The sequence below is a fragment of the Capra hircus genome, chromosome 16 (genome assembly GCF_001704415.2).
Source record: "Capra hircus breed San Clemente chromosome 16, ASM170441v1, whole genome shotgun sequence".
In the NCBI taxonomy this organism is placed as follows: domain Eukaryota; kingdom Metazoa; phylum Chordata; class Mammalia; order Artiodactyla; family Bovidae; genus Capra; species Capra hircus.
Genome location: NC_030823.1, coordinates 49919492 through 49946668, shown reverse-complemented (window position 1 = coordinate 49946668; position 27177 = coordinate 49919492). Strand labels below are relative to the sequence as shown.

The 27177-nt window shown below is 61.1% G+C and overlaps 1 protein-coding gene across 5 annotated transcripts in view; it reads left to right on the top strand.

Moving 5' to 3' along the window:
* The window catches only part of AGRN (agrin), a 39114-nt gene extending 14192 nt beyond the window's left edge, over positions 1-24922 (top strand). The window contains exons 3-39 of one of the 5 annotated variants that reach the window (XM_018060565.1): positions 6604-6651; positions 10132-10347; positions 10676-10900; positions 10989-11213; positions 11399-11605; positions 12666-12884; positions 12959-13153; positions 13245-13445; positions 13528-13676; positions 13763-13868; positions 14568-14684; positions 14771-14935; positions 15091-15234; positions 15341-15465; positions 15541-15646; positions 15739-16068; positions 16148-16285; positions 16741-16868; positions 17005-17119; positions 17198-17317; positions 17509-17856; positions 17973-18165; positions 18274-18489; positions 18953-19182; positions 19271-19402; positions 19500-19596; positions 19699-19863; positions 19978-20089; positions 20296-20307; positions 20539-20655; positions 20812-21004; positions 21084-21171; positions 21336-21359; positions 22034-22066; positions 22352-22576; positions 23042-23145; positions 23498-24922. In XM_018060565.1, coding sequence (XP_017916054.1) covers positions 6604-6651; positions 10132-10347; positions 10676-10900; positions 10989-11213; positions 11399-11605; positions 12666-12884; positions 12959-13153; positions 13245-13445; positions 13528-13676; positions 13763-13868; positions 14568-14684; positions 14771-14935; positions 15091-15234; positions 15341-15465; positions 15541-15646; positions 15739-16068; positions 16148-16285; positions 16741-16868; positions 17005-17119; positions 17198-17317; positions 17509-17856; positions 17973-18165; positions 18274-18489; positions 18953-19182; positions 19271-19402; positions 19500-19596; positions 19699-19863; positions 19978-20089; positions 20296-20307; positions 20539-20655; positions 20812-21004; positions 21084-21171; positions 21336-21359; positions 22034-22066; positions 22352-22576; positions 23042-23145; positions 23498-23655 — 5726 coding nt within the window. In that variant the 3' untranslated portion in view covers positions 23656-24922. The other 4 variants (XM_018060562.1, XM_018060560.1, XM_018060564.1 and 1 more) reach the window with 4 other exon arrangements.

Below are 27177 nucleotides of genomic sequence, written 5' to 3'. Positions count from 1 at the left end.
CTGGCAGTTGGCTTGGTAATAATTTTCCCCAAGATGGCGTGGACACCACCTCCTAAATGACCTTCACAAGTTTCCTTCCTAAGCCCTAACACACTCGTCAACCTGTGTACCAAGCAATTGTTGCCACCTGCCTATTTCAGGCTTCTGTGGGTCTGTGCCCCTTCTAGTCCCTCCCAGGGGGGTGATCTGGCCCCCTCTTCCACCCTGCCGGGTGGGTTCCTCCTCACCTGAGCGCTTAGTTCCCCTGCTGCCATCCACTACCTGCTAACATGAAAGATCTGGGCATTGAGAAGCAGAATCCTTCCGGAAGCCGAGGCACCTTCCCCCTCTAGAAGATTTGAGCCACAAGGCCTCGGGTAGTCTCAAATGGGACTTGTCTCCTCAAAGTGAGGAGTTTCTCGGCCAATGCACCAAATGTTGTAGCCACGTGTTCTGGGAAACAAACTCACTCAGAAGGACAATGCAGATAGTGGAGTGCAGTTTATTACACCGGCGGGCCCAAGGCAGAGTCTCCTCTTAGCCAAGAACCCCGACCAGTTTTTCTGAAAACCTTATATACCCTGAGTCGGGAAGATCCCTTGAAGAAGGAAATGGCAACCCACTCCAGTACTCTTGCCTGGAGAATCCCATGGAGGGAGGAGCCTGGTAGGCTACAGTCCACGGGGTCGCAGAGTCGGACACGACTGAGCGACTTCACTGTATACCCTAAGTGTATGTGCCCAAACCCACCTCCCCAAATTCCCTGAAACTAGTCTGAACAAAGGAAAAGAAAGATACAGTCAAAGTTAACCCATGATTCATATGCCTTAAGCCTAGGTAGTTAACAGTGGACAATTATCAATAGGCCTGTGGCATATCCCAATAAGCATAATAGAATTTATTATTTTATTTGGTTACACAGATAATTAGGGTTTTCTTTTAGGTAACAGACTGTCTAGGAACGAGCCCTGGGGCTCTTCCACCTGGGGGTCTGGTTTTCCAGTTGGTATGTCGTTTCCATAGATACTGGGCATATAGCTCAAAGTCCACAGTCCAGCCCAAGATGGAGTCCTGCTTTCAAGATGGAGCCTGTTCTGTCTGTTTCCTCCTTCACCAATAGGTGTCTGTCTGCCACTCCTCTTCATCTTGACATCCAGCTGGTCAATACCTCCAAGAAGCACCGCCCCCCAACTCAGACCTTTGTGCTGGACTGTGCATCTCTCTTGGCCTGCCTGTGGCCCTCAGCAGGAACACAGGGTCTCCTGACTCACGGGCACTGACCACACCTGGGTGCCACCCTGGCTCCTCCAGCTTTCTGTTTCCTCCTAGACCTGGGCAGGACCTGGCCGAAAGACGTGGATTTGGGGCTGTCCTGGAGGGGAGGGACAGAAGGTATGGATCAGCTACCTCCACCCCATCCCCTACCTCACGGGTCCCCAACTCCTGGGCCATGGACCGCTTCTGGTCGGTGGCCTGTTAGGATCCAGACCACACAGCAAGAGGAGAGGGGCTGGAGTGCTGGTGAACAAGCGAAACTTCATCTGTGTTTACAGCTGCTCCCCATTTTGGCATTACCAGCTGAGCTCTGCCTCCTGTAAGATCAGTGGCGGCATAATAAATGTAATGCATTTGAATCATCCCCAAACCTCTCCCCACCCAACTCCCAATTCGTGGAAAAACTGTCTTCCACGAAACTGGTCCCTGGTACCAAAAAGGTTGGGGACATTTGCGCTACCTTTGATTTCCCTGGTGGCTCAGACGGTAAAGCATCTGCCTACAATGCGGCAGTCCTGGGTTCGATCCCTGGGTCGGGAAGATCCCCTGGAGAAGGAAATGGCAACCCACTCCAGTACCCTTGCCTGGAGAATCCAATGGATGGAGGAGCCTGGTGGGCTCTACCTTTTCTCCAGGTGTCTACTACCCACTCTGTTCGGCTGGCGCCCCCTGGTGGCTGAAGCCTGTCTTGGCAAGCGTCCCGGCCCTGGGTTCCCCAGGCCTGCTGGTCTGGCCTTGGCCTTTGTTTCCCTGAGGCCTCACTGGGCTGGCTTCTCCTGGTCTCGTGCAGTCTCCTGAGCTTGTTTTTACTGGGCCTCTGTAGTTGGCTCTGTCTGCATGTGCAAATCCCTCGACCCCGTCCTTCGGGTCTCCGTACAGACATTCCCCACGTAGATGCTGTGGTCTAGGGCAATCTCAGCTACAGGGTAACCTCCCAGGGGCAGAGAGCCGACCTGACTCGGCACCTGCCTCCTGCACTGAGCCCACCCCCGGAGGAGCTTGGCCGGGCCTGGGCAGGATGAATGCTGAGTAATGAAGGAGGAGAGGTGCCGGGGTCAGCGGCCGCTGCCTTGCGAACCAGCCCCAACTCTTCCACAAGCTCTCACTTAATGCCACCTCCTGACAGCGCGGGGTAACCAGCAGTGTGGGCCCTGCCCGGGGGCTCGTGGGCGGGCACACAGCCCGCGGACTCAAATGGGCGCCTCCCGGCCTTAGCCTCACCTGAGGGGGCGATCGGGCAGGGCTGGACGCCGCCTCTTTCCCAGCGGCTGGCCTGAGTCCAGCAGCGACGTCCCGCTGTGAAACGCCCATTGTCTGCTGAGGCCGAGGGGGAGGGGATGGCCCTGAGACCAGACTCTAGGAGGCTGGGGGAGGGAGCCGCCCTGCCCCGTCCTCTTCCCCTCCCTCACCAGAGCGGCCAGACACCTGTGGCTGGAGGCCACATACCTGCACGCGACTGTTCGATGCACTTTACACACTAACGGGGTACCCTCAAGGGCCCAGGAATGGAGACTGGCGGAGGTCCCCACAGCAAAGGTGTGTGCGCATGCGTGGAGTGTGCCTGCCGCTGGGAGGGCGGTGCCGCCCCACTCCCACCCCATCCTTTTGGAGCGCGCCGGCCCCTCCCCTACGGAGTGAAAGGGATCAGAGGGAGGCCAGTAGGTAGGACTTTCTATTCTCTCTCGACTTCGTTCCCCATCTTCCTCTCAGGGCCAGGGGAGCGTCTGGAGGGGCCCAACTACACGCGTGTATGTGGGGGCACACCCGATGTGTGCTGTGTGGATGAGGGGCAAGTTTTACATTGCATGAAGGTGTGCAGTGTGTATGCACGCAGGTGTGTGTGTGACTGCACGGTGCCTGTGCAGACTTGAGTGAGTGGTTGTACATATGTCTGCATATGGGAGACCTGGAACATGGAGTGTGTGTGTAGCATGTGAGCACTAGCATGTTGCTGTGTTTAAGCCTAGAGGGGGTCTGATTCTTGGCTTGGTTCATCCTCTCTTCCTGGGACCTGAGCCTGCGTGGGCTGGTCAAGGCTGAATGACTTTGAGTCTGGAGATCCTAAAATAGCCGGAGTAGCCTGAGCCCTCCTCCCCCTTGACTGGATCTGAGGCCTCAATGGCCCTTTGTCTCTCTGAAGGCATCCAACCCCCGTGGGGGCTCAGACTGGAGCTGAAAGACACCAGGCTGCATGCGGTTGCCTTTACCCCAGGCCAAGCCCGACAGGGCACCCAGCACCACCGCCATGGGAGCATCTAAGGCCAGCCCATTTGCGGGCAGATTCCAGGCTCTCTGCCTGGGGGAGGCTTCCCCCAGATCCCAGGCCTTACCCCTCCCACATTCTGGTTCCCTCCCATGGCCCACCCATGATGCTCCACAGCTGCAGTGGCAGCAGCAAACAGGGCTCCTGTGCAGGCATGTGTCCAGTGGGCAAGTCCATGGTTTAACTCCTAGCACTGACTGGACCCCTCCCCAAATCAAAGGATCAGATTGCAGTCCTAGGGGGGCTGCAGTGAAAAGTAAACGGGAAATGTGTCACTGCCTGAACTCACCACACCATGTTCTGGGCTCTGGGCCAAGCCCTGCCTGGAGGAGATAAAAAGTCAGACCCTGCCCTGGGTGCTCCCAGTCTGGGGCACCGCCAGTATCAGTGTGGTGTGGGCAATGCCAGGGTGAGGTGAACGGGTGGGAGGCTCCTCTGAGGAGAGAGTGAGGATAGCCAAGGGCAGGGTCTCCGAGTAGCCTGACTGCTGCTCTGGGTGCATTGTCCCACTTTGTGTATTGGCTTTTCCTACAAGTTTTGATAGAACCCTAGGTTCCAGGGCTTCTCTGCCGTGGGTGATGGGGGACCTGGACAGGGTGGGCTGATCCCGCTGGGATTTGGCAGCAGTGTGCCGGGCCGTGGGACGGAAAGGAGTTCAAGGAGATGGACCTGACAGAACTGAGAGCTGGCTGGCAGGTGGTTGTCTCAGCCGAGGAAGGTTGGGAGGCGTGAAGAGCCCACCTGACGAGGAGGTGGTGAGCGGGGTGTGTGTGTGAGAACTCCAGGGAAGTGTTCGTGAGGCAGCTGGACACGTGGTGGGGAGGACGCGAGTGCCAGGTGGGCTGCGCGTCCTGGCCCGCTGTGACGTCACGGTCCCGACTTTCCCGGACGGCCTCTGGGGGGCGTTCCGGGCCTGCGGACCGGGCTTGGAGCCCCGACTATTTGCATAACGCTTATTTACATGGGACTCATTTGCATGATCCTCTCTCCTTGCGGACGCGAGTTGGGAGTGCGGGGATAATTTGAGGTGCTGATGTCAGTTCCTAGGGAGGGGTGGCCCACTCTGAATTGAACCCAGCCCAGTTCCCACCTGTGTATATGCACTTGGAGATGCTACCCCCACAGTACCAGGGTGGGGCCAGCAGAAGCAGAGATATTGACACGCACACGCGGTGACACACAGCCTGCAGCCCAGAACCGGGTCTTTGGTGCAGGCCGAGCCCCGCTGCGGGGACTCAGACCCTCTGTCTTTGGTGCAGGCCGAGCCCCGCTGCGGGGACTCAGACCCTCTGCCGCGCCGTCGCTCACACGCACAAGACAGCCCAACCGGTTGGGAGCGGGAGGGAACCCATCCCTGTCCCGCCCCACTCTCGCCCACCTCCTCACACCCTCTCTGCAGCCCCCCACCCCACCCCCACACCTGCTCTCCAGCTCCAGCCACCGCTCCCCTTCATCTCCCACCCCGACCCCGGCCCCCCAGGCAGACCCTGCACCCTCCCTAGCCTCAGCGCCCCACCTCTGCGCCCTCCCCGGACCCTGCTCCCTTCCAGCCTCGGTTCCCACAGCCGCCCCCCAGAACCCCCAGCCCATGCGTTCCCTTTTGTGCCGCCGCCTTCCAGTCCTCATCCGCCCCATCCTTCTTGCGGCGCAAGCCGTGACTCCCCGCGGACGCTGGGGTCCCCGGAGGCATCTTCCTTTGTCTCTGCTCCCCGCCCTCGCTCAGCGGCGCCCCTCGCCCCTCACTCACCGCCTCAGCCCCGGCCTGGGCGCGGGGAGCGGGCGCGGCCCTCGGCAGCCGGCTCTTTCTTCTCTCCGGACGCGCGCTCGCTCCTCCCGCTCGCTGCCGTCGCCGCTCCCGCCTCTGCCGGGGACTGAGCAGCTGGGACCCGCCGCCCCGCTTAGCTGAGTCCTGGGCGAAGGGCCGATCGCCGCCAGTCCCCCTCGGACCAGCCTCTCCCAGGCTGCCGGGCGGGCAGGATCCGGGGCTGTGGGACTACCGAGGCTGGCTCCGGGAAGACTGAGCACAGCTGGACCCCGGCGGAGAGCTGCCGGAGCCTCTGGCCCAAGCCCTGACCGGTGTGGACAGCAGGGGTGGTGCTGGCCCTTGGTTGTTCCTCCGAGTCCAATTTTGGGATTTCTGCTCCAGGAGAATTCTGCACATCCATTATGAGCCTCAAGGGCTGTGGAGGGGGCTGGTGCTTCCCACTCCCTGGCTGTGACTGGAGCTGAGCTTTGAGAATAGAGCGGCTGTCAACTGCCCCAGGGGTCCAAGAATGGAGAGAGTGGCACGGAAGAGGCCCAAGGGCACCCCGTGAGAAGCCCCACACCTCAAGAGTGGGGGCTGAGGAGCCTGGGTCATGCCTCCACTGCTGCTGGAGAGGGACCGCCGGCAGCGGCGCAGGGTCTCCGTCCTGGTGCGGTATTTCATGATCCCCTGTAATGTCTGCTTGATCCTCCTGGCCACGGCCACGCTTGGCTTCGCGGTGCTACTCTTCCTCAACAACTGTATGTGTCTGCGGGTGTGACTGCCTCTTGGACCCAAGTGACCCTGCCTCTGCTGGCTGAGGTCCCCTGCCTCAGCCAAAAGATTAGGGAACAGGCAGAGTTACAGAGAGGCCATTAGCTGCATCTTCTTGGAACACCATGGGTTGTTCTCTGAATGCCTGAGTCCCCAAAAGCCTGTCCATGGGCTGGGTGGACAGGTGGGAGGATGGTGGTCAGCTCTCATCCTGAGCTGCATTGACAACTTTCTTTGGGATCTGGGGAGTTGGGGCAGCTGGTTACATTGGGAATACGGGCTTTGGAAGGGCTTGGGGCTCATCTAAGGAATAGATGGTGCCTACACCTCTGCCACTGGGCCTTCCTGACAGGTGTCAGGCCAGGATGATACAGCTAGAGGGGCAGAGAAGAGCCAAGGCCTCTGTCTTTGTCTACTGCCAGGCCTTGGCCCGTCTTCATGGCTCTGAGTAGAGCCAGGGGAGGGATGTGTACAGGCAAAGGTGACAACCTCCAGGTTGGACAATGGAACAGGCTAGGGAAGGGTCAGCTCAGGGGGAGCTAACTTGAGGTTTGTTTTTTTTTTCCAGACAAACCTGGGACCCACTTCACACCAGTGCCCCCAACACCTCCAGATGGTGAGTAGGGGTTCACCTAGTGACAGACTGAACTTGGAACTCTGTGCCTGGATGGGCAGTGGCACTCGTGAGGGGGGAATCAGGAGCCATCCTTGGGGTGTGCACATCAGATGTGTTAGGAGTATCTGGAGCAGAGGAGCCTGGAGGAGGAAACCTGAGGAGTCCATAGTAGTGGACAACAAAAGGAACCTGGAGTCTGGAATCCCTGGGCCTGGCTGCATCTTGGCCTCAAAGTTGGGACTGGAGCCCCCAGCTTGTGAGACAAGATGTGAACAGAGGGGTTGGGGGCTGGGGGCTCAGGGGGAGGGTCTCAGCAGGACCAGTGATAGCTGTCTGAGGAGAGATACGGGGGTCTGTCCCCAGACTGAGCAGGCTGGGCCTGGCCTTTTTGCCCTGTTTTGTGGGCTGGGTCCCAGCCCCCTGGGTGCCTCCTGCTGTGCAGGCTGCTGTAATTAAGCTAATGTGAGAGCAGAGGAGAGGACGCTGTCATTGCTGCAGGAGGGCAGGGGTGGATGCGGTCCTCTTGGGAGACAGGGGCGTTCCCAAGTTTGCTTTCAGTGCCTGGGAACCCTGCTGGGCAGGCAGCTGCCCAGGTCCACCGAAGTACACACACAGAGGGCCATCCATAATGGGATGAGCCATGGGAAGGGGCAGGGCTGCACTGGACAGGGAGTTTGGGCCCAGGACTGTCTCCCATAATCTGTGGGCAAGAGGCCTGGAGCTGGTTGGATTTAAGCACCCTCTGTCCCAGTTATCCTCAGTCTCCTCTCCTCAAGCCCCAAGGCCTGCCATGTCTCACCTGTCATGTCTCTTTGCTTTCACACATGCACTGCCCCTCCCCACAGCCTTCTACGCGGGCCCCACACCTGCATTCTGAACTCATTCTGAACTTGTCACACGTTTGGGGACAGCTACCTTCGCCCCACCCCCATGACCATTGTCATTCCTCCTAGGCACACACACTGCACATTCTCGGCCACAGGCAGGGCTCAGGGCATCAGCTCCATCCTCCAACCTACCCAAGTGTGGGGAGAGAGTTAAATATACCCACTCTAACCAGAGGCTATAAAAAGCCACTGCCGCCTCCAGCATTGCATGTTGTGAGGGGGGCCTTGGGCAAGCAGAGAGTGAGGCTCCTGCAGGAGGCCAAGCCCCAGAGGTGACCCTTAAGGGCCACGCTGCCTGCAGGTCTCTGGGCACTCCTCCTGCCCTAAGAAGAGGCAGTTTACATGACGAGGATGAAAGTGTTGGAGGACGAGGAACCTAGTGGTCATACAGAAGCAAGTGTCCTTGGCCCAGGGGCTGGGACCTTGAGTGGTATCTGGCTGAACCAAGGTGACCAGAGGGAGAGTGAGGCTTGAGCCCAAGGGCACAGACACAGAGCAGTTGAGAAGGGAGCCTGTGGTACAGTGAGGTGACCAGGTCCTCAGCCATGGGGTCAGGACCCTGGAGAAGACCTTGATCAGCAGGTCTAGTTGAAGCCAAATAAAGCAGCCAGCCAGCCAGAGGAAATGCCCATGGATTTGGCCTAGGGATCCCCAGGGCCTTGGGCAAGAGAGGGCTGAAGGTAAAAGGAAGTGCTGAGGGGAGAGAGAAGGAGATGGTTGAGATGGAAAGTGAAAGGAGGGGTCAGAGTGGACACAGTAGTGTGCCTGGACAGAGGAGCGGCTGACGTGCTGGGAGCTCTTAAAGCTGTGGTCCTCGGGGGGTTGACCCACACACAGTGGCATCCTGGGCCTCTGTGAGCCTTTGCAAGTATTGGCCTATTTAGCTTCACAACAACCCGAGTGGGGGGGATAGGTTTATTGTCTCCATTCCTGGGAGGAGATCCTGAGGTTTGGCCAGGTGATAACTTGCCCGTAGTCACATGGCCAGTGAATCCTGGCTCCAGGATCCGATGAAGGATCTGGGTGGTTGCCCATATGAGGTAGAGTTAGGACAGGGGTGTTGCAGGGACTTCAGGCTGGGATATCCATGCTAACCCCACCCTTGCCTCCAGCCCCTGTTCATTCAGCCTGTGTCAGGTGAGGGCAGGGACTCCCAGACAAATACACAGGAGCCCAGGTGGGCTGTTGCTGTGGTGACAGCTCCAGCTTCCTATGTGGCTCCACCCTCCTTGGAATTGAGGGTACTTCCTCTTGCCCCACTTCCTGAGCCCCCTGGGAAGTGACAAGGGGGTGCACCCCTGCTCTCCATAACTTATTAATGATAACTGGACCCAATTAAACATTTATTAGATCCAGACAGCTGCAACCAGTAATGGGCCTACCCTGCCTGCGGGGTGTCATCCTGGCCAGGGGTCCTGAGGATTTCACTGCCTTGACACTGCTCAGGAGGGATTGTCCTGATGGCTTTGTAGCTCAGTGAGAGGATGTGCACTGGCAACACTACAAAGTCAGGAATTAAAATGTTTTAAGAAGGGATTTCCAGGTGGTCCAGTAGTTGACTCTGAGCTCCCACAGCAGGTGGCACGGATTCGATCCCTGGTTAGGGAACTAAGATCCTGCATCCTGCACAGCCCCCCAAAAAGTGATAAAGTGTTTACAGAAGAGAAGGGGTCTGCAAAGCCTTGTGTAGGCTTGGGTCCCTGAGGAGGTCATGCTGAGTGTGATGTGGGGCGGCAGGACCTGAGTTGGGGGCTCAGGAGGACAGGTGGGGAAGGATGAGGTGGGTGAGTGCAACGGGCCCCAGGGAAAGATTGCAGCTAGGAGGCCTAGGAGGGTGGGCGGGCTAGGAGCCACAGCAGAGCATGCCCCTGGGGAATGCTGGCTGGGGGGCATGGAAGATGGGGAAGTGGGCAGAGAAGGGCTCAAGTGGGGACAGGCCTGAGGAGAGGGGAGGCCTCTAGAGAAGCAGGAGGAAGAAAGAGTGAGAAGAGTCAAGGAGCCCTGGAGCAGGCAAGGCACTGGGCCAGGGTGGAGCATGCGACCGACCTCAGGTACTCCCAGCCCCTGTCCTACAGCTGAGTGACATCAGGCCTGACCCTGAAAGGCAGGGGAGGTGGTCCCTGGGGAAGTGACAAGGGCCAGGTGTGGGGGTGGTCACTGGAGCAGTTCCCAGGGATGTGGTGGGGAGGGCCAGGCTCTGAGGAGTAGGTCACAGTTGGATGAGGGGCTTCCGTTTTGATGAGAAGGCACTGATTCCCTGTGACAGAGTTGGCCTGGGGGCCGTCTGCTCTCTGTGTGGGGACTGGGTCAGGAGCAGATGCGATGCCCTTCCACAGTTGAGCAGAGAAGGCTCTGGTGGGAGAGCTCTGCAGGGCAGGGGAGGGGGAATTGTTGACAGGGGGAGGCTTGAGGCCCTGGCTACGATGGGCACACCAGGGTTCCTGTGAGCACTAGCAGGAACATGGGTGGGCACGCATATGCAAGGTCTGGGCAGGTGTGCAGACATTGGTCCGTGTGCGTGGTGACTGGAGGCCTGGAGATGGCAGAGGCCAGGCCCTGACCCACCCCGTTGCATCTTCCACCCCACACGCAGCGTGCCGAGGAATGCTGTGTGGCTTTGGCGCTGTCTGCGAGCCCAGCGCAGACGAGCCGGGCCGAGCCTCCTGCGTGTGCAAGAAGAGCGCCTGCCCCAGCGTGGTGGCGCCTGTGTGCGGCTCGGATGCCTCCACCTACAGCAACGAGTGCGAGCTGCAGCGGGCGCAGTGCAGCCAGCAGAGGCGCATCCGCCTGCTGCGCCGCGGGCCCTGCGGTGAGTGGGCGGGGCCCTGCGGTGGAGGGAATGTAGGAGTGGTTCCCGCGGTGAGGGGAAAGCGGGGGTGGGGGTGGTAGGGGGGGTGGGGGTGGTAGGGGGGGTGGGGGTGGTAGGGGGGGTGGGGGGCGGGGCCTGTGGGGATGGGGCTGGGGCCTGCGGTGAGGGGGGTTGCAAAGGGCTGGGCAGGGGCGGGGCCTGTGGGGGTTGGGGTGCGGCCTACGGTGAAGGGTTGCGAGAGGCTGGGTGGGGCCTGAGATGAGCGGGTATGCGGATGGCCACTGGCCAATGTACGGAGGGCCGCTGGCCCACCTTGCTCTGCCCACAGGGACCCGGGACCCCTGCTCCAATGTCACCTGCAGCTTTGGCAGCACCTGTGTGCCCTCTGCTGATGGACTGACGGCTATGTGCTTGTGCCCTGCCACGTGCCTGGGGGCCCCGGAACGCCCTGTGTGCGGCAGCGACGGCAGCGACTACCCCAGTGAGTGCCAGCTCTTGCGCCAAGCCTGTGCCCACCAAGAGAACGTCTTCAAGAAGTTCGACGGTCCTTGCGGTGAGCGCTGCCCTGCGTGTGTAGCCCGACCTCCCTCAGTGTGTGCACACAACTGGCAGTGCCCTGACCTCCATCTTCCTGCCCCCAGACCCCTGCCAGGGCTCCCTCAGTGACCTGAGCCGTACCTGCCGTGTGAACCCACGCACGCGGCAGCCAGAGATGCTCCTGCGACCAGAGAGCTGCCCTCCCCGTGGGACACCCGTGTGTGGGGACGACGGGGTTACTTACGATAATGACTGCGTCATGGGCCGAACAGGGGCTGCCCGAGGCCTCCTCCTGCAGAAAGTGCGCTCTGGCCAGTGCCAGCCTCAAGGTGGGCGGCTCCTGGGGGAGGGCCCCTTCCTGGGACTCTGCATGACCCAGGGACCTACTCATCCCCACCTTCCCCTCAGGTCTCCTGGGTCCCCAGTCATCACCCCATGTACCCATGGAGCCCCTACCCATCCCAAGGAGGTCTGTTGTGGTTCTCTTACTCTTCTGATCTCCCTGGTCCCCCAGACCAGTGCCCGGAGCCGTGCAGATTCAATGCCGTCTGCCTGTCCCGCCGAGGCCGCCCCCGCTGTTCCTGTGACCGCGTCGTCTGTGACGGGGCCTACAGACCTGTGTGTGCCCATGACGGGCACACGTATGACAATGACTGCTGGCGCCAGCAGGCCGAGTGTCAGCAGCAACGTAGCATCCCCATGAAGCACCAGGGCCCGTGTGGTGAGCATGCGGGCGGGCTCCGTGCCAGGAGCAGGCTGGTCCGGCGGTCCACGCTGCCTGTCATCACATGCCATCTCCATGCTGAATCATGCTCCTCCTGGGCTGGGGACAAGAGCTGGTTACTATGAGGAGGGCTGGCAGGGCTTTTGTCTGTTGGTGGGCTCTGGGGGTGGGATCTGTCAGGAAGTTGGCTGCAGCGCCTGGGGGGATGTTGGGTCCAAGGCTGGTGTCTGTGGGCAAGGTCCTGGGTACCTGCCTGGCAGCTCTCAGGTCTTCTGGGTCGCACGCTTTTGGGACACACAGCCACATTAGAAGCAGAGTCTCAGCGGAACTTCAGTGGGCCCGGAATGGGCAGAGACAGCGTGTCCTGTGTGCACTGGGGCTCTGCCCACCTCTCACTCCGTCCCCGTCAGTTGGTCTGTCCATCTTTCTGGTCTCTCTTTCTGCGTCTGTATCCTCTCCTCTGCCCTCCCTTCCCTCTTGGCTCCACCTCTTGTGTCTTCCAGCCTGACCTGCTGGCAGGATGAGGTACCGCGCCTGCCGCCAGGAGCCCACAGCCCGAGGTCTGCCCCCCGCGCGGCAGGGGGGGGGTGGCTCGCTGCTGCCTGGCCTTGTGGTCCTCAGAGCAAGTGGACAGACACCTCCTCCCCCGTGTGGCCCTGGGTGTGGCTCTGGGTTGTAGACTCCTCCACCCATAGAGAGACTCCCCCCCGCACATGCATGAGTCCCAGGGCTGTGTCAAGGGTCAGTGGCCTAAGCGGGCGGGTAAACCTGGCCCTCCCATACCCCTCTGAAGTCAGTCAAGAAATCCTGTGCTAGAGGGCAGCCCCATCCCACACTCATACAGGGGCCCAGGGCCGTTTGGGTCTGTGTCCCTGTCCATGTCTCTCCTGTGTCTGTCCCTTTCTCTGCTGTGTCCTGTGCATCTGGTCCTTCTCCTGGTCCACTCTTCCTCCACCATCCCCACCCTGGGTGGGAGTCTGCTGCCTGGGGCTAGGGGCTTTGTGCATTGCCTAGGAGAGCAGGTGGAGACCTTGCTGAGTGCCCATGTTCTCCCCAGACCAGCCCCCATCCCCATGCCGTGGGGTGCAGTGTCCATTTGGGGCAACGTGTACTGTGAAGAATGGGGAAGCCGAGTGTGCATGTCACCAAGCGTGTTCAGGCGTCTATGACCCTGTGTGTGGCAGTGATGGCGTCACGTATGGCAGTGTGTGCGAACTGGAAGCTTCAGCCTGTGCCCTTGGGCGGGAGATCCGAGTGGCTCGCCGAGGACCCTGTGGTCAGTGGTGGATAAGTGGGCCTGGTTGTGGGGAGGCCATCTCTGTCACCATGGTGATGGAGTCTTCTCCCCAGACCGCTGTGGGCAGTGCCGCTTTGGAGCCCTGTGTGAAGCTGAGACTGGGCGCTGTGTGTGCCCCTCCGAATGTGTGGCCTCAGCCCAGCCTGTGTGTGGCTCTGATGGGCGCACATATGCCAGTGAATGTGAACTACACGTGCACGCCTGCACACGTCAGATCAGTCTGCACGTGGCCTCAGCCGGTCCCTGCCGTGAGTGAAGCTGGGTACACCTGGTGGGTTGTGGTCCCGAGCGTCCTTCAGCTGATATCCACTGACCCCCTTCTGGCTCCACCTTCTCTAGAGACCTGTGGAGACACAGTGTGTGCCTTTGGGGCTGTGTGCTCAGCGGGGCAGTGCGTGTGTCCCCGGTGTGAGCGCCCTCCACCCGGCCCCGTGTGTGGCAGTGATGGCGTGACCTACGGCAGTTCATGTGAGCTCCGTGAGGCTGCCTGTCAGCAGCAGACACAGATCGAGGAAGCCCGAGTGGGGCCGTGTGAGCAAGGTACGCAGCTGAGCAGCTGAGGTGGGCTGGTGTGTGCCAGCCTAGGCCAGGACCCCAAGGTGACCTGGCCTCCTCCCCATAGCTGAGTGTGGCTCCGGAGGCTCGGGTTCGGGAGAGGACGGCGAGTGTGAGCCTGAACTGTGCCGGCAGCGAGGTGGCATCTGGGATGAGGACTCGGAGGATGGGCCATGCGTCTGCGGCTTCAGCTGCCAGGGCGTCCTGAGGAGCCCGGTGAGCATCCCCCGCAACCCGGCTCTGATTGGGCAGTGAGGCAGGGGCCATGGCCGCCCACACCTGCCCTGATGCCCTTCCTTTAGGTGTGTGGGTCGGATGGAGTCACCTACCGCACCGAATGTGAGCTGAAGAAGGCCAGGTGTGAATCACAGCCAGAGCTGTATGTCGTGGCCCAGGGAGCCTGCCGTGGTGAGTGAGTTTGTGGGTGTGTTCAGCTGCATGTGGGCCATGTGTGCATGCTTAAAGGTACATGTGCCCATGGGTATGAGGGAAGTGGGAGTCTGTATTGTTTGAAGTTGCTGTGTGTGTGCTGGGGTGGGTGTGTGTGAACATGTGTGTTGTGTTTGAAGTGTACAGTTTTGGTGCATATCTGTATTCATGCAACTGTGGTGTGTGGATGTGTGTGCCTGCTGCTCAGCAGGTGTTTGCTGAGCACCTACTGTGTGTGAGGGCAGCAGTGAACCAGTGAAGCGCACCCATTAGGCTCTTTCTCTCGTGGAAGGAGACCGATGGTGACCAGCAGTCATGTCTTTGTGCATGCACAAGTGCTCCTGTGTGTGTCTGCGTGCAGGGGATGTGCTGGGTGTGTGTCCTGCCACCTTGCAAAGGCTCACTAATCTGAGTGTGGCTCTGGTTGTACACGTGTACACAGGGCTTCACATCCAGCATCTGTGGTGTCATGTATTGCTGGTCCTTTGCGTATAGATATTTTCTTTCTTGTGTTGTATGAGGTTCTCACCTGTGACCCGAGCTGCAGTCCAGAGGCCCCAGTGGGAATTGGCATCAGGAGGGCTGAGTGTGATGGCTGGGGAGGTTGAGGCAGAGTGGTCACACCCAGGTTGGGCATCCAGTCCTGCCTAACACCTAAACCCCCGCCCCTCCCTGCAGGCCCCACTTTGGCCCCATTGCCACCTGCGATTCCCCTGCACTGTGCTCAGACCCCCTACGGTTGCTGCCAGGACAACATCACTGTTGCCCAGGGCGTGGGCCTGGCTGGCTGCCCCAGTGAGTACCCGAGCTCAGCCCTGACCCACAGCCACGCAGAGCCATGCACCTGACTGCAGTGACGCTGTCTTGTCCTGGCCTTGCAGGCTCATGCCAGTGTAACCCACACGGCTCCTACGGTGGCACCTGTGACCCAGTCACAGGCCAGTGCTCCTGCCTCCCGGGTGTGGGGGGCCTCAAGTGTGACCGCTGTGAGCCTGGCTTCTGGAACTTCCGTGGTATCGTCACTGATGGCCGGAGCGGCTGTACCCGTGAGTGACAGGGCCCATGGTCAGTCCCTAGCTGAATGCTCCTGCCTGTCCACCCTGTCCCTGTGTCCCTTGTCCCACCTGGCAGGAGCTGGGTCAGGCTCCGGAGCCCATGGAGAAGCCAGCACAGATCTCAGCCTCCTTCCCCTGCCTCCCAGCCTGCAGCTGTGACCCCCGGGGTGCCGTGCGGGACGACTGTGAGCAGATGACTGGGCTATGCTCCTGTAAGCCTGGGGTGGCCGGGCCCAAGTGTGGGCAGTGTCCAGATGGCCGTGCTCTGGGCCCTGCTGGCTGTGAAACAGGTGAGGACCAGATCTGGCACTGCCCTAGGCCCCTCTGCTAGGGGGTAGATCTGTCATAGGGATGGGGCCTCCTGAGCCAGTGGACTCTCCTGTGTCTTTGCTCCAGACTCTTCGCCACCCACGACCTGTGCTGAGATGCTTTGTGAGTTTGGGGCATCCTGTGTGGAGGAGGCTGGCTCTGCCCACTGCGTGTGCCCAACACCCACCTGTCTAGCGGCTGATGCTACCAAGGTGAGGGATGGGGAATGTGGAGGGTGGCAGGAGTGGGGCGGGCCCTACCCTCTACATCTTTGCCCTGTGCCTCAGGTCTGTGGGTCAGATGGAGTCACTTATGGCAATGAGTGCCAGCTGAGGACCATCGCCTGCCGCCAGGGCTTGGAGATCTCTATCCAGAGCTTCGGCCCCTGCCAGGGTGAGGCCTTACCCACTGCCCTAGACTGACCAGGAAGGCCTGACTGTGCTCTGACCCTGGGCCCTGCCACCTGGGTTCTCCTCTCCTTGCAGAAGGCATCACTTCTGGTCCGCATCAGACATCCGCATCTGTGGCCCCCTTAGCACTTGATCACAAGGCACCATTGCCGCCCCCCAGCGCCTTGCCCCTGGCTCCCAGCAGTACCCGCCACAGCCAGCCCACTGCTCGAGCCTCATCACAACCTTGGACCATGGCCAGCATCCCCAGGACCACCGCAAGGCCAGTGCTGACCATGCCTCCCATGGCCCCCTCCCCGGCAGCCAGCCTCGTCACCTCTGCCTTCGGCGAATCTGGCAGCGCTGATGGGAGCGGTGACGAGGAGCTGAGCGGTGACTTGGAGGCCAGTGGGACTGGCTCAGGAGGTGAGCATGGGCTCTGGGACCTGGGGGCAGGGCCCAGGAGGGCTGCACCTGCAGCTGGGCTCAGACTGTACCTCCCCAGGACTTGAGTCCCCGGAAAGAGACAGTGCTGGGACCCCTGGGCTACCCATGGAAAGGGCTTCTTGCTACAACTCACCTATGGGCTGCTGCTCAGATGGCAAGACACCCTCCCTGGACGCAGAGGGCTCTAACTGTCCTGGTGAGTAGGGGTCCAGGGGCTGGGGTGGAGCATGAGGCGTGGCCTAGCCATGGCTAGAGACGCCATCTCTCCTCCCAGGCCACAGGCCTGCCCAGCAGGTAGGCACCCAGGGTTTGTGGTCTTCTGATTTTATTAATAGCACACATGTGCCAGTGGTCCTGGGGATTCAGCACAAGCACATATATGTGTATTCTCGGCCCCTGCACACGCATGGGTGCCCAGGACCCCATGGCTAACGTGTTTTTCCTGTTGCAAGCCAGCCTGGGGCACTGCTCCAAGGAGTCTGCCTGGTAACCGAAGCAGTTCTGCCCTGGGGTCCCCACTAACCTCATGACCATCTGACTAACCGCCACCTGCCCTGCACCCTGCGTGGCTTGCTACTGGGGCCTATGTCCATGGCTGGTTCAGAAGCCAAGCAGGTGCCGGGCAGGACCTCACTGGCCCCTCCTCTGCAGCCACCAAGGCGTTCCAGGGTGTGCTGGAGCTCGAAGGGGTCGAGGGGCAAGAACTGTTCTACACGCCGGAGATGGCGGACCCCAAGTCTGAGCTGTTTGGGGAGACTGCCAGGAGCATTGAGAGCGCAGTAAGTGTGGGGCTGGGGTTGCAGCCCTGCCAAGCCACCAGCCTTTCTCCAGGACTGACCAAGAGAAGCGCTGGGGGGTGGGCCTTAGCTCCAGCCCGGGCAGCCTCCCAGAGCCTAACTCACTCCCCACCGATAGCTGGATGACCTCTTCCGGAATTCAGACGTTAAGAAGGACTTCCGAAGTGTCCGCCTACGGGACTTGGGGCCAGGCAGCTCGGTCCGGGCCATTGTGGAAGTGCACTTTGACCCCAGTGAGCCCCCACCCTGGTCCCCCTGGGGGGTGGAGGGGCACCCTAGGCTCCACCATGCTCAGGGTTGCTCCTCCCCAGCCACAGCCTTCAGAGCGTCCGACGTGGGCCGGGCCCTGCTCCGGCAGCTCCAGGTGTCCAGGCGCAGATCCCTGGGCGTGAAGCGGCCTCTGCAGGAACACGTGCGGTTCATGGACTTCGGTGAGTGCCTGGTCCAGCACTGCCATAGCTTGTTCCCTCCCTGTGCCCCACCTGCCCGCGGGGCCCCTGCTCCTTGTGGATCTTAATGGCGTTCCCTCCCCTCAGATTGTCCTCACCTTCCTGTCTCCCCTATCCCCGCACTGCCTTGGGGACCCTTCTCTTTCTGGGTCCTTATGGCATCCCCTCCCCAGACTGGTTTCCTGCATTCTTCACGGGAGCCACCCCAGCTGCAGCCACAGCCAGAGCCACCACAGTGGCCCGCCTGCCACCTTCAGCTGCAACCCCTCGGGCCCACTTTCCCAGTCACACAAGCCGGCCTGTCAGCAGGACCACACCTCCCCCGACCACGCGCCAGCCCCCCACCACTGCCCCTAGTCGTGTGCCTGGACGCCGTCCCCTGCCCCCAGGCACCCAGCAGCCCCGAAGGCCCTGTGACTCCCAGCCCTGCCTCCATGGGGGCACCTGCCAGGACCAGGGCTCAGGTGCAGACTTCACCTGCAGCTGCCCAGCAGGCACGGAGGGTGCCGTCTGTGAGAAGGGTAAGGTCTTACATGCCAGAGAGGGACAGGGAGGCAGAGGGGGTCAGGGTGGGGTGAGGGGCGGGTTGGACTTTGTGGCCCCCATGCCCTTCACTGCCCTTCCCTGTCTCCTGCAGCCCTGCACCCCTCCGTGCCAGCCTTCGGGGGCTCCTCCTTCCTGGCCTTTCCCACCCTTCGTGCCTACCACACCCTGCGCCTGGCGCTCGAGTTCCGGGCGCTGGAGCCCCAGGGGCTGCTGCTCTACAACGGCAATGCCCGGGGCAAGGACTTCCTGGGACTGGCGCTGCTGGGAGGCCGTGTGCAGTTCAGGTGGGTGGCGGGTGGTGGGGGTCAGGGATGGGGTTTAGGGACGGGGGACAGGGCCATACAGTGGTCCTGGCTCCGTTTGGCTGTCCTGAGTGCCTGCTCCTGCCCCAGGTTCGACACAGGCTCAGGGCCCGCGGTGCTGACGAGCTCCGTGCCCATGCAGCCCGGCCAGTGGCATCGCCTGGAGCTGTCTCGGCACTGGCGCCAAGGTACTCTCTCCGTGGATGGTGAGACTCCTGTTCTGGGCCAGAGCCCCAGTGGCACTGATGGTCTCAACCTGGACACTGACCTTTTCGTGGGTGGCGTCCCTGAGGATCAGGCTTCCACGTGAGCATGGCGGAGGGTGGGGTGGCCCCAATCAGAGACCCCCCCAACCTTGGCTCTGATCCCCAACTCTTGAGGGTGGCATCCAGTAGGTCCAAGGTCCCTGTGGGATAACACAGGGGTGGAAGGATGGGCGTGGACAATCACTGTGACCCTGGCCTCAGCCCCAACCCTTGACAGTGACCCTGATTCTGTCCTGATCCTGAGGACCCAGCTGCAGTGTGACCACCAAGGAGGGGCTGGGCTGGCCTTGATCTTTAGTCCCATCACTTGACTCTCAGCCCAGCCCCCTCCTGATTCTGTCCTGTTTGTGGGACTGCCCATCTTGTGAGCACCAGGGTAGGGGGTGGGGATGGGGAACAGCCCAGGCTCGTGGTCCCGACTGCATGAGGAACGCCAGTGTCACAGTTGGCCGTGAGAGAGGATGCCTCTGGTCTCTGACCCCTGCCCCTCATCTTGGTGGCAGGGTGCTAGAGCGGACCTCTGTCAGCGTTGGTCTTAGGGGTTGTATCCGCTTGCTGGACGTCAACAATCAGCGGCTGGAGCTGAGCAGCTGGCCAGAATCTGCGACTCGAAGCTCCGGAGTGGGCGAGTGTGGGGACCACCCCTGTCTGCCTAGCCCCTGCCTCGGAGGGGCCCCGTGCCAGGCCCTGGAGGCAGGCAGGTTCCGCTGTCAGTGCCCACCCGGCCGCTTTGGTGAGGGCAAGACGGGGCTGGGTGTTGGGGGGCTGTGTGTCTGTCAGCAGGGCTCAGGTCTCCTGGAACCCATCCTGCCTCCACCCAGGCCCAACTTGTGCTGACGAGGACCCTTGTCAGCCGAACCCCTGCCATGGAGCAGCCCCCTGCCGCGTGCTGCCCCAGGGAGAGGCCAAGTGCGAGTGCCCCCATGGCCGGGAGGGCAGCCTCTGCCAGACAGGTGGGGGCAGCGGTGCTCAGGGTGGGGAGGGTGGGAGGTGAGTGGGCTCCAGGAATCAAAGCCTGGAACCCTGTGTGACCCTCTCCTGTCCTCACAGTCTCAGAGCCGGAGGACAACCAGCCGTTCCTGGCTGATTTCAGCAGCTTCTCCTACCTGGAACTGAAAGGCCTGCACACCTTTGAGCGGGACCTGGGGTCAGTGGGCAGAGGGGTGGAAGAGGGGAAGTGCCCCCCACCCCACATCCAGCTGTGAAGTGAGGGGCATCAGGTCACCCGCCTGCCCTCCCGTGGCCCCAGGGAGAAGATGGCGCTGGAGGTGGTATTCCTGGCTCGGAGCCCCAGCGGCCTGCTTCTCTATAATGGACAGAAGACAGATGGCAAGGGTGACTTTGTGTCTCTGGCGTTGCACAATGGCCTCCTGGAGTTCCGCTACGACCTGGGCAAGGGGGCAGCGGTCATCAGGTGGGCGGGGGCACTGCAGTGGGCAGGACTGGGCCTGCGCTCAGTGTTCCTGGGGCCGCTGGCAGGTAGACTGTTAGAGCCCACCGTCTATTCACGACACCTGTTCTTCTCCAGGAGCAAGGAGCCGGTGGCCCTGGGTGCTTGGACCAGGGTCTCCCTGGAGCGAAATGGACGCAAAGGAGCCATGCGGGTTGGCGATGGGCCTCGCGTGCTGGGGGAGTCCCCGGTGAGTCAGTGTCTCCTGGGCCACCCCCCTGCTCCCCGCCTCCCTCCTCCTCCTGGGAGGCGTGCAGCCCCCGCCCCATGGCTGGCGCTCACTGGACTGTTTTTTCTCCCCTCTGTCCTGGGCCTCTGTCTGTGTCTCCTCTCTGCTCCCACTGCTCTCTGGCCCTTGCTCTGCAACCCCCACCCCGCTCGCTCTTCGGATGTCAGAAATCCCGCAAGGTACCGTCTCTTCTCATCCTGCTCATCCATCTTCTGCCGCCTCCACCCCTAGAGTAGCTCCTTCCCCACTAAGCCTCCACATCGCGGCCACATCTGTGTGATTAACTGCCTCCACCATGCTGGAGGGCGCGGGGTGGGTCACCACAGGCGGGCGGGCCCTGGTGTGGGGCTCACATCCTGTTCCTACTGGTGGGTAGGCTTCACTGCCCCTTACCCTGCACCTCCCCACAGGTGCCACACACCGTTCTCAACCTAAAGGAGCCACTCTTTGTTGGGGGGGCCCCTGATTTCAGCAAGCTGGCCCGAGCAGCTGCCGTGTCCTCTGGCTTTGATGGAGCCATCCAGCTGGTACGTATGGTAGGAGTGGGACCCTGGGGAGCCCAGGGTCGGGGGGATGGCAATGCCCTGGTACAGTTTCAAGGAAGGGCCCATCCCAGGAGGGGCCTCTGTCCTCTGGGCCAGAGGACACAGGCAGAACAGAAGCTGTCACGCCCCACCCCCCAGGTCTCCCTGAATGGCCGCCAACTGCTGACCCGTGAGCACGTGGTCCGGGCCATGGACGTCTCGTCCTTTGCAGACCACCCTTGTACCCAGGCCGAGGGTCAGCCTTGCCTCCATGGGGCTTCCTGTCTCCCCCGTGAGGCCTCCTACGAGTGCCTGTGTCCTGCAGGCTTCTCGGGGCTGCACTGTGAGAAGGGTGAGTGCTGCCCACGTGGGCCGAGGCTGGACATGGGAGGGAACCTGCCAGAGGCTGCACTCACTTCGCTGTCTCTCAGGCTTGATTGAGAAATCAGCTGGGGACCTGGACGCACTGGCTTTTGATGGACGGACCTACATCGAGTACCTCAACGCTGTGACCGAGAGGTAGTATGTCTCCTGGAGCCAGGCACCCCTCAACCCTCCATCCCATCTGCCCAGCTGCACAGGACCATATGCGTGATACTCCACACCTGCCCCTGCTCTGAACCCACCTTTGCCCCTCTTCCACCCTCCTTTCTTCTCACTGTCTCTGTCTCTTTGTTTCCAAGCGAACTGACCAATGAGATCCCAGCGTAAGTAGCCCACCTCCACTCTCACCAGTAGTCCATTTCCTGGTCCTCTGCTCCTCCCCCTCCTGGCAGCACATCCCAAGGGCGAGGGCAGAACTTTCCATCCCCAGTGGAGGAGGATGGGGGTTTGTGGGGTGCTGCGTGGGGCTCAGTTTCCTAGCTTGGAAGTAGGGAATCACCCTTTCCGAGATGTGTGTTGGATGTCAGTCTATCCCTCCACCCCTGCAGCCAGGCCCCTCACCACAGGGCAGCAGCACGGTGTGCAAGCATGTGCACACCCACATCTGTGTGCACACAATGCAAGTGTGTCACAGTGTGCATGTGAGTCCATGTGCCCCCATGTGTGCACACATGCACGTGTGTGGGTGCCTATCCAGGGCTGTCTCCCAGCCAGGGGCCCTCGGTCACTATTTCACGCCGCCCGTGTCAGAGCTCTTCCCTCTGCACCTGGCCTGGGCCATGCGCACCAGCTCTGTGTCTGCCCATGTGTGTGCACGTGTGTCACTGCCAGGCCTCTGGGGTGGGTGGGGCCAATGTTTCTCCATGGATGTTTGTCCCCCCGCCTTCCATTGGTGAAGAAGGGGTGCGGGGAGGGCTGCTGCTGGGTCCTGCCCCACTCTGCGCTATAGTCTGTCTGCCCTCCTGCTTACCTGCCTCCCTCTCTTCCTGCTTCTAAGCCCTGAAACTCTGGATTCCGGGGCCAGTCCCAGGTGAGCAGTGGCCCCTGGCCCCTGCTGTCTGCCCACTGCCTTCCCATCTCTCCGAGCATCTCTGTCGATCTCTCCCTCTGTCTGTCCACTTCACTCCTCTGATCGCTGACTTGGCCCCACCATCTGTCTCTCGTCCCACTGGCCGTGTCCACCACCTGCCCACCGAGCTGCTCTGGTGGCAACACTGCCCTTATGGCCTCTGGAGTCATCCCCCTCACCCTCCTCCCTCCCCTGCCCCATCCCCACCACCTTCCCAGAGGTCCTGACCAGCCCTCTGCCCACTAGTGAGAAGGCACTCCAGAGCAACCACTTTGAGCTGAGCCTGCGCACTGAGGCCACACAGGGGCTGGTGCTGTGGAGTGGCAAGGCCACGGAGCGGGCTGACTACATCGCACTGGCCATCGTGGACGGGCGCCTGCAGCTGGCTTACGACCTGGGCTCCCAGCCCGTGGTGCTGCGCTCCACCGTACCAGTCAATACCAACCGCTGGTTGCGGGTCAGGGCACACAGGTCAGCAGGGAGCCCGGGGCCACCAAGAATAGCAGCGGGTGGTGTCTGGACTTGCCCGGCCAGGGCATGCCTGGCCACTCGTGGCCAGGGTAGGAGTTTGGTGTGTGTGTTGGGGGCAGGGATGGTGGGTAGGGCTGGTGGTGGCCCAACCTGAGGTCACTGCCAATGAGGAGGGAGGGAAAAGAGGGTACAGGAGAAGCAGTGATGGCCAAGAAACCCCTGATTTGAAAGGGGAGTCCCTGCTCTGCCCAGATGCTGGTCTGAGTCTGGCTGCTCCTCCAGCAACACTTTTCTCACAGGAGGTCCCCCCATCCTTGGCTACTAGCTGCTCTCCTGGGGTTGGTGCCATTCCATCCTGGCCCCCAGGGTGACACTGGGTGACAGTCCCCAGGGTGTGGTGTTGGGATGAAAGGGATGGGGGTCAGGATCTGGAGCCCTGACAGCCTCCCTCCACCCACACCCCAGGAAACAGAGGGAAGGTTCCCTTCAGGTGGGCAACGAGGCCCCTGTGACTGGCTCCTCCCCACTGGGTGCCACGCAGCTGGACACAGATGGAGCCCTGTGGCTGGGTGAGTGATTGTTGGGGAGGCCAGGGAAGGGGCAGCCAAGGGTCTCTGAGGGACAGGTTCCGCCCCCTGGGGCTGGCAATTAAGAGGGGCACTGTATCAGCCCCATCCAGGACAGTGGGCGGGGTGGCTGGGCTAGGGTTGGGGTGGGGTCCTCCCCTTCTGTCTCAGCCCCTGCTGTAGCCAGGAGGGGGTAGGGCCAGGAGGCTGGAGCACACCTGCTGGCCGCCTGGTCTCCCCAGGGCACTGACAGCCCTCTGGTAACTCACCTAGTGATTTAGCCTTTCTGCCTACCAGTGCCCAAACTGCCCATCACTGAGTCACAGCCTGGGGCCTTTCCTGTGTCTTCCTGCAGGTGGCCTGGGGAAGCTGCCCACGGGCCAGGCCCTGCCCAAAGCCTATGGCACAGGCTTTGTGGGCTGCCTGCGGGACGTGGTGGTGGGCCAGCGCCCGCTGCACCTGCTGGAGGACGCCATCACCAAGCCAGAGCTTCGGCCCTGCCCTGCCCTGTGAGCCACGCTGCAGCCGCTGCCCACCCTGTTGTAATTATTTTCTATTTTTGTAAACTTGTTGCTTTTTTGATATGATTTTCTTGCCTATGTGACGGCTGGAGGGACTGCTGGCACGGCCTCCCTCCTAACCAGGAAGGTGAGCTGCAGAGATGGACTTGGTGCCGAGGGACTCTCAGGGTTAGGAGGGTAACTCGGCACATGGAAGACTTGGCTCACTCAGCAGCCTAGGGATGCGATGTGACCCTCTGCGTTGGGACACTGTGTCCTGGCCTCTCAGGCTGTGCCTGCACAGTGCCCACTTGTGCTGGCCCCTGTTCTCCAGCCTGTCGGCAGACCTTGCATATACACATTGCCCACATTCCCTCTGGCGAGGCCTGTCCCTAGAGCAGCAAGGTGCTGTGGGGTTTGGAGGGGCCCTTCCTCTGTGTAGGCTTGAGGCCTTTCTGGATTCCAGCTGAGCTGCCCCTCCTCTCTGCCTGTGCTGGGTGGGGCCAGCCTCACTGAGCCTCATGAGCCCAGGCTTCATGTGCCAATCCTGTGAAACAATGTCATTGTTGGGGCCATGCTAGCCCCTCCCTCCAGCTATGCCCACCCATCCCAGGGCACTGGAGAGCAGAGGCCAAGCCCAGGCCTGTTCAGGGCACCCTGGCCCACGGTTGGCCCTGCCCATCTACCCAGCCACCCTGGACGTGGCTGTGACCCCTTTCCACTGCCCAAGTTCCTGTGAGGAGCCCTGAGAAGGAGCAGGGCCACTTGTGATATGTGGACTGCTTGATTTTGGCCAGCATCCCCTCTCAAGGATGCAATGTCCAGGCATGGCCACCAACCTCAGAGTCTTTATGTATGGATTTTATTTGATACCTGGGGTGGCGGGCCTGTTGTCCTTCTTGTCCTGGCGCGAGGACAGCTGAGGACACCACATAGAAAACATTTTGTCCAGTTCGGGGGTGAGGAGTGGTTGTCCTTATCCAAAAGTGACCAGGAGTAGACTGGGTGTCTTACCAAGGCCAAGGAGCAGGTGCAGGGGTGGCAGAGATGGCTGTGAAGCCAGAAATGCCTTAAACTGCAATGTTAGGTCTCATCTGGTCCCATCCCCCCAGCTGCCCACACCTCTCGTGGTGGGGGTGGCAACCCCAACCCTCCTGCAGCCTCTCTCACAGCCCGGCGTGGGCTGTCAGGCTTAGAGGCTGGAGGAGCCTTATATGTCCTGTTACTAACTCCAACCTGTGTTTGTCAATCACCGTGAAATAAAGTCTGAACACTTTCAACAGGTGCTTGTGTGTATCCACACCAATGCCACTCCCCTCAGACCCGCCTGGCCCTACGCTCTCCCACTTGGCTGGTTTCTGTCCTGAGAGTGCCATGATGCTCAGCTTCATGGTGGCGTGCAGGCTTCAACCTCCTTTTGCTCTGGATGGAGGAAGGGTGCTGAGTTGGGGGCTGCTTTTGGCAAGGAGACCCTGTGCAGTGAGTGCACACACTTTTGTGCATGGGGCTGGCCAGGTGGGTCCATGAGGCCTGCACCCCAGGTAGCCTCCTTAGGGATGGCAGGTCCTGCCTTATGTGCATATTTGCACACGTATCTGCCAACATCTGTGTGTCTGAGCACAGGGTGGGAAGAGGAGCTATGAGGACAGCAGGTTGGCTATACTCAGGGTAAAGGGGGCCTGTGGGGGGTCAGGATGGGGTGGGGGGAACCCTGGTGGGTGGGGATGGGGTGGGCCTGTGCTGGGCCGGACATGAGCTGGAGAAGACACTGACTGAGGTGCTGAAGCACCTAGGGGGGCCTTCCTGCAGCATCTGGAGTGGCTAGGTTTGAGGAGCTGAGGCCACCTGAATGCAATCCATGAGGCCAAGGGTTACCAGGCAGAGGGGAGTCTGGGCTGAGGCCAGACTGGGGAGTAGGTGGCTCTGCTTGGTGTTGAATGAGGGGAGAGGAGACCTCCATGCTGGGAGGACCAGGAATGGGTGCTCTGGGAGCTGATGCTTCCAGGAGGGGCTCTCAGGGCAACCAATGCTGAGGGTGCCGGGCCTTCAAAGTTGTCAGGAGCATGAGGAGGAAGAGCTCAGGGTAGGGATTGGGGGTTGGGGTTGCAAGCAGCAGAAGGTTCCAAGCCATGGTGTGGTGTACCACTCCTGAGAAGGGGAGGAGCTGGGGTGCTGGGCAGGTGCTGAGGCTTCTAATGGTGATCCCAAAGTTAGGAGCTCAGGCAAGGAAGGGTGGAGCTCCCACGCGATTGGCCAGTGGGCACAGGGGACAATCGGACCTGGCAGGGGCATCTGTAGCAGGAGTAAAGGCCCCCGCGGTCAGAGAGGTGTCAGCATTGCCTAGGAAGAGTGGCAGAGGTGGGGAGAAGGGAACTTAGAACGGAACTTAGCAGCCCAACATAGGACTGGGTAAGAGGAAAGGACACAGTTATCAGGTGGGCTCCCACCTCCGCCCCTTTGGGGCCCTCTCTGGGACACAGGGTGGGTGGGGCCTGTTTCGCCCACTTCTCTAGCTCCCAGCCCCTCCCTCCAGGATGTGGGGAGTGCAGCCCCTCCTCCCTCAGGACAGAGGCAGAGCCAGAAATGTTCTTGGAAGGAAAGCACCCAAACGAGCAGGACCCATAATTAATCACTTTCTGTGCAGCCCCGGCCAGGGCCGCCTGGCACCTGCGCCCTCTGAGCCCGTAATATGGTGTGAACTCCTTGCCCTGAAGCTCGGAGCGACCTTAGGAACTGGTGCTGTTAACTCAACCTGCCAGCAAGGCAGCGAGACCTGAGGGCTCGGCTCCTTTAAGGGAGATATGGAGGGGCGGGACCTCTCGATGGGCGGGGCTCCCTGGGCGGGGCGGGTCCCGGTGGGCGGGGCTCTGATGGGCGGATCCTCTGGGTAGGCGGGGCCCCCTCAGAGCTGCCAGAGAGCTGGAGCCCAGCAGACATGACCTCGCGCAGGTGAGCCTGGCCACCCGGTGGCCTGACGCTGGACCCCACCATATGCGCTTCGGGCCGACAGGTGCAGACAGGGGGTGCGGGAGAGATGGGACCCAGGACGTCTCCTGCTCGTGACCGGTGGCCCCCAGGCCTGACCTGACATGTCATCTCCACATGTGACCTGTGACATCTCCACAGCCAGGGCCAGATGCCTGGGTCCTGGGACAGTGAGGCCTAGCCTTACTCTGGCCGGTGGAAAGGACTCTTTCAATCTGGGGCTGGGCCTGGGTGGAGGTCAGAAGTTCCCTGACCCTAGGGAATGGATGGTGCTCTTGCATGGCAGCCGCTGGAGCCTAGAGTGGACAGCAGGTGTCAAGTCACTGACAGACCCTCTCTCTCTCACTCTCCTGGACTCCTTGCCTTCCTTTTGGTCACCAGAGATGTTTTCCACCTGGGGGTCTGCCCTTCCCCAGTTTCAGGACTGAGAGCATCCTGGAAGCCCCTTGACCTGCAAGGTAGGCTCATCCCTTCCCAGGCTCTCCTAAGGGCCAGGTTTAGGGGCAAGATCCCTGGCAATGGTGTGTGTGCAACCTGGGACAGGACGCAG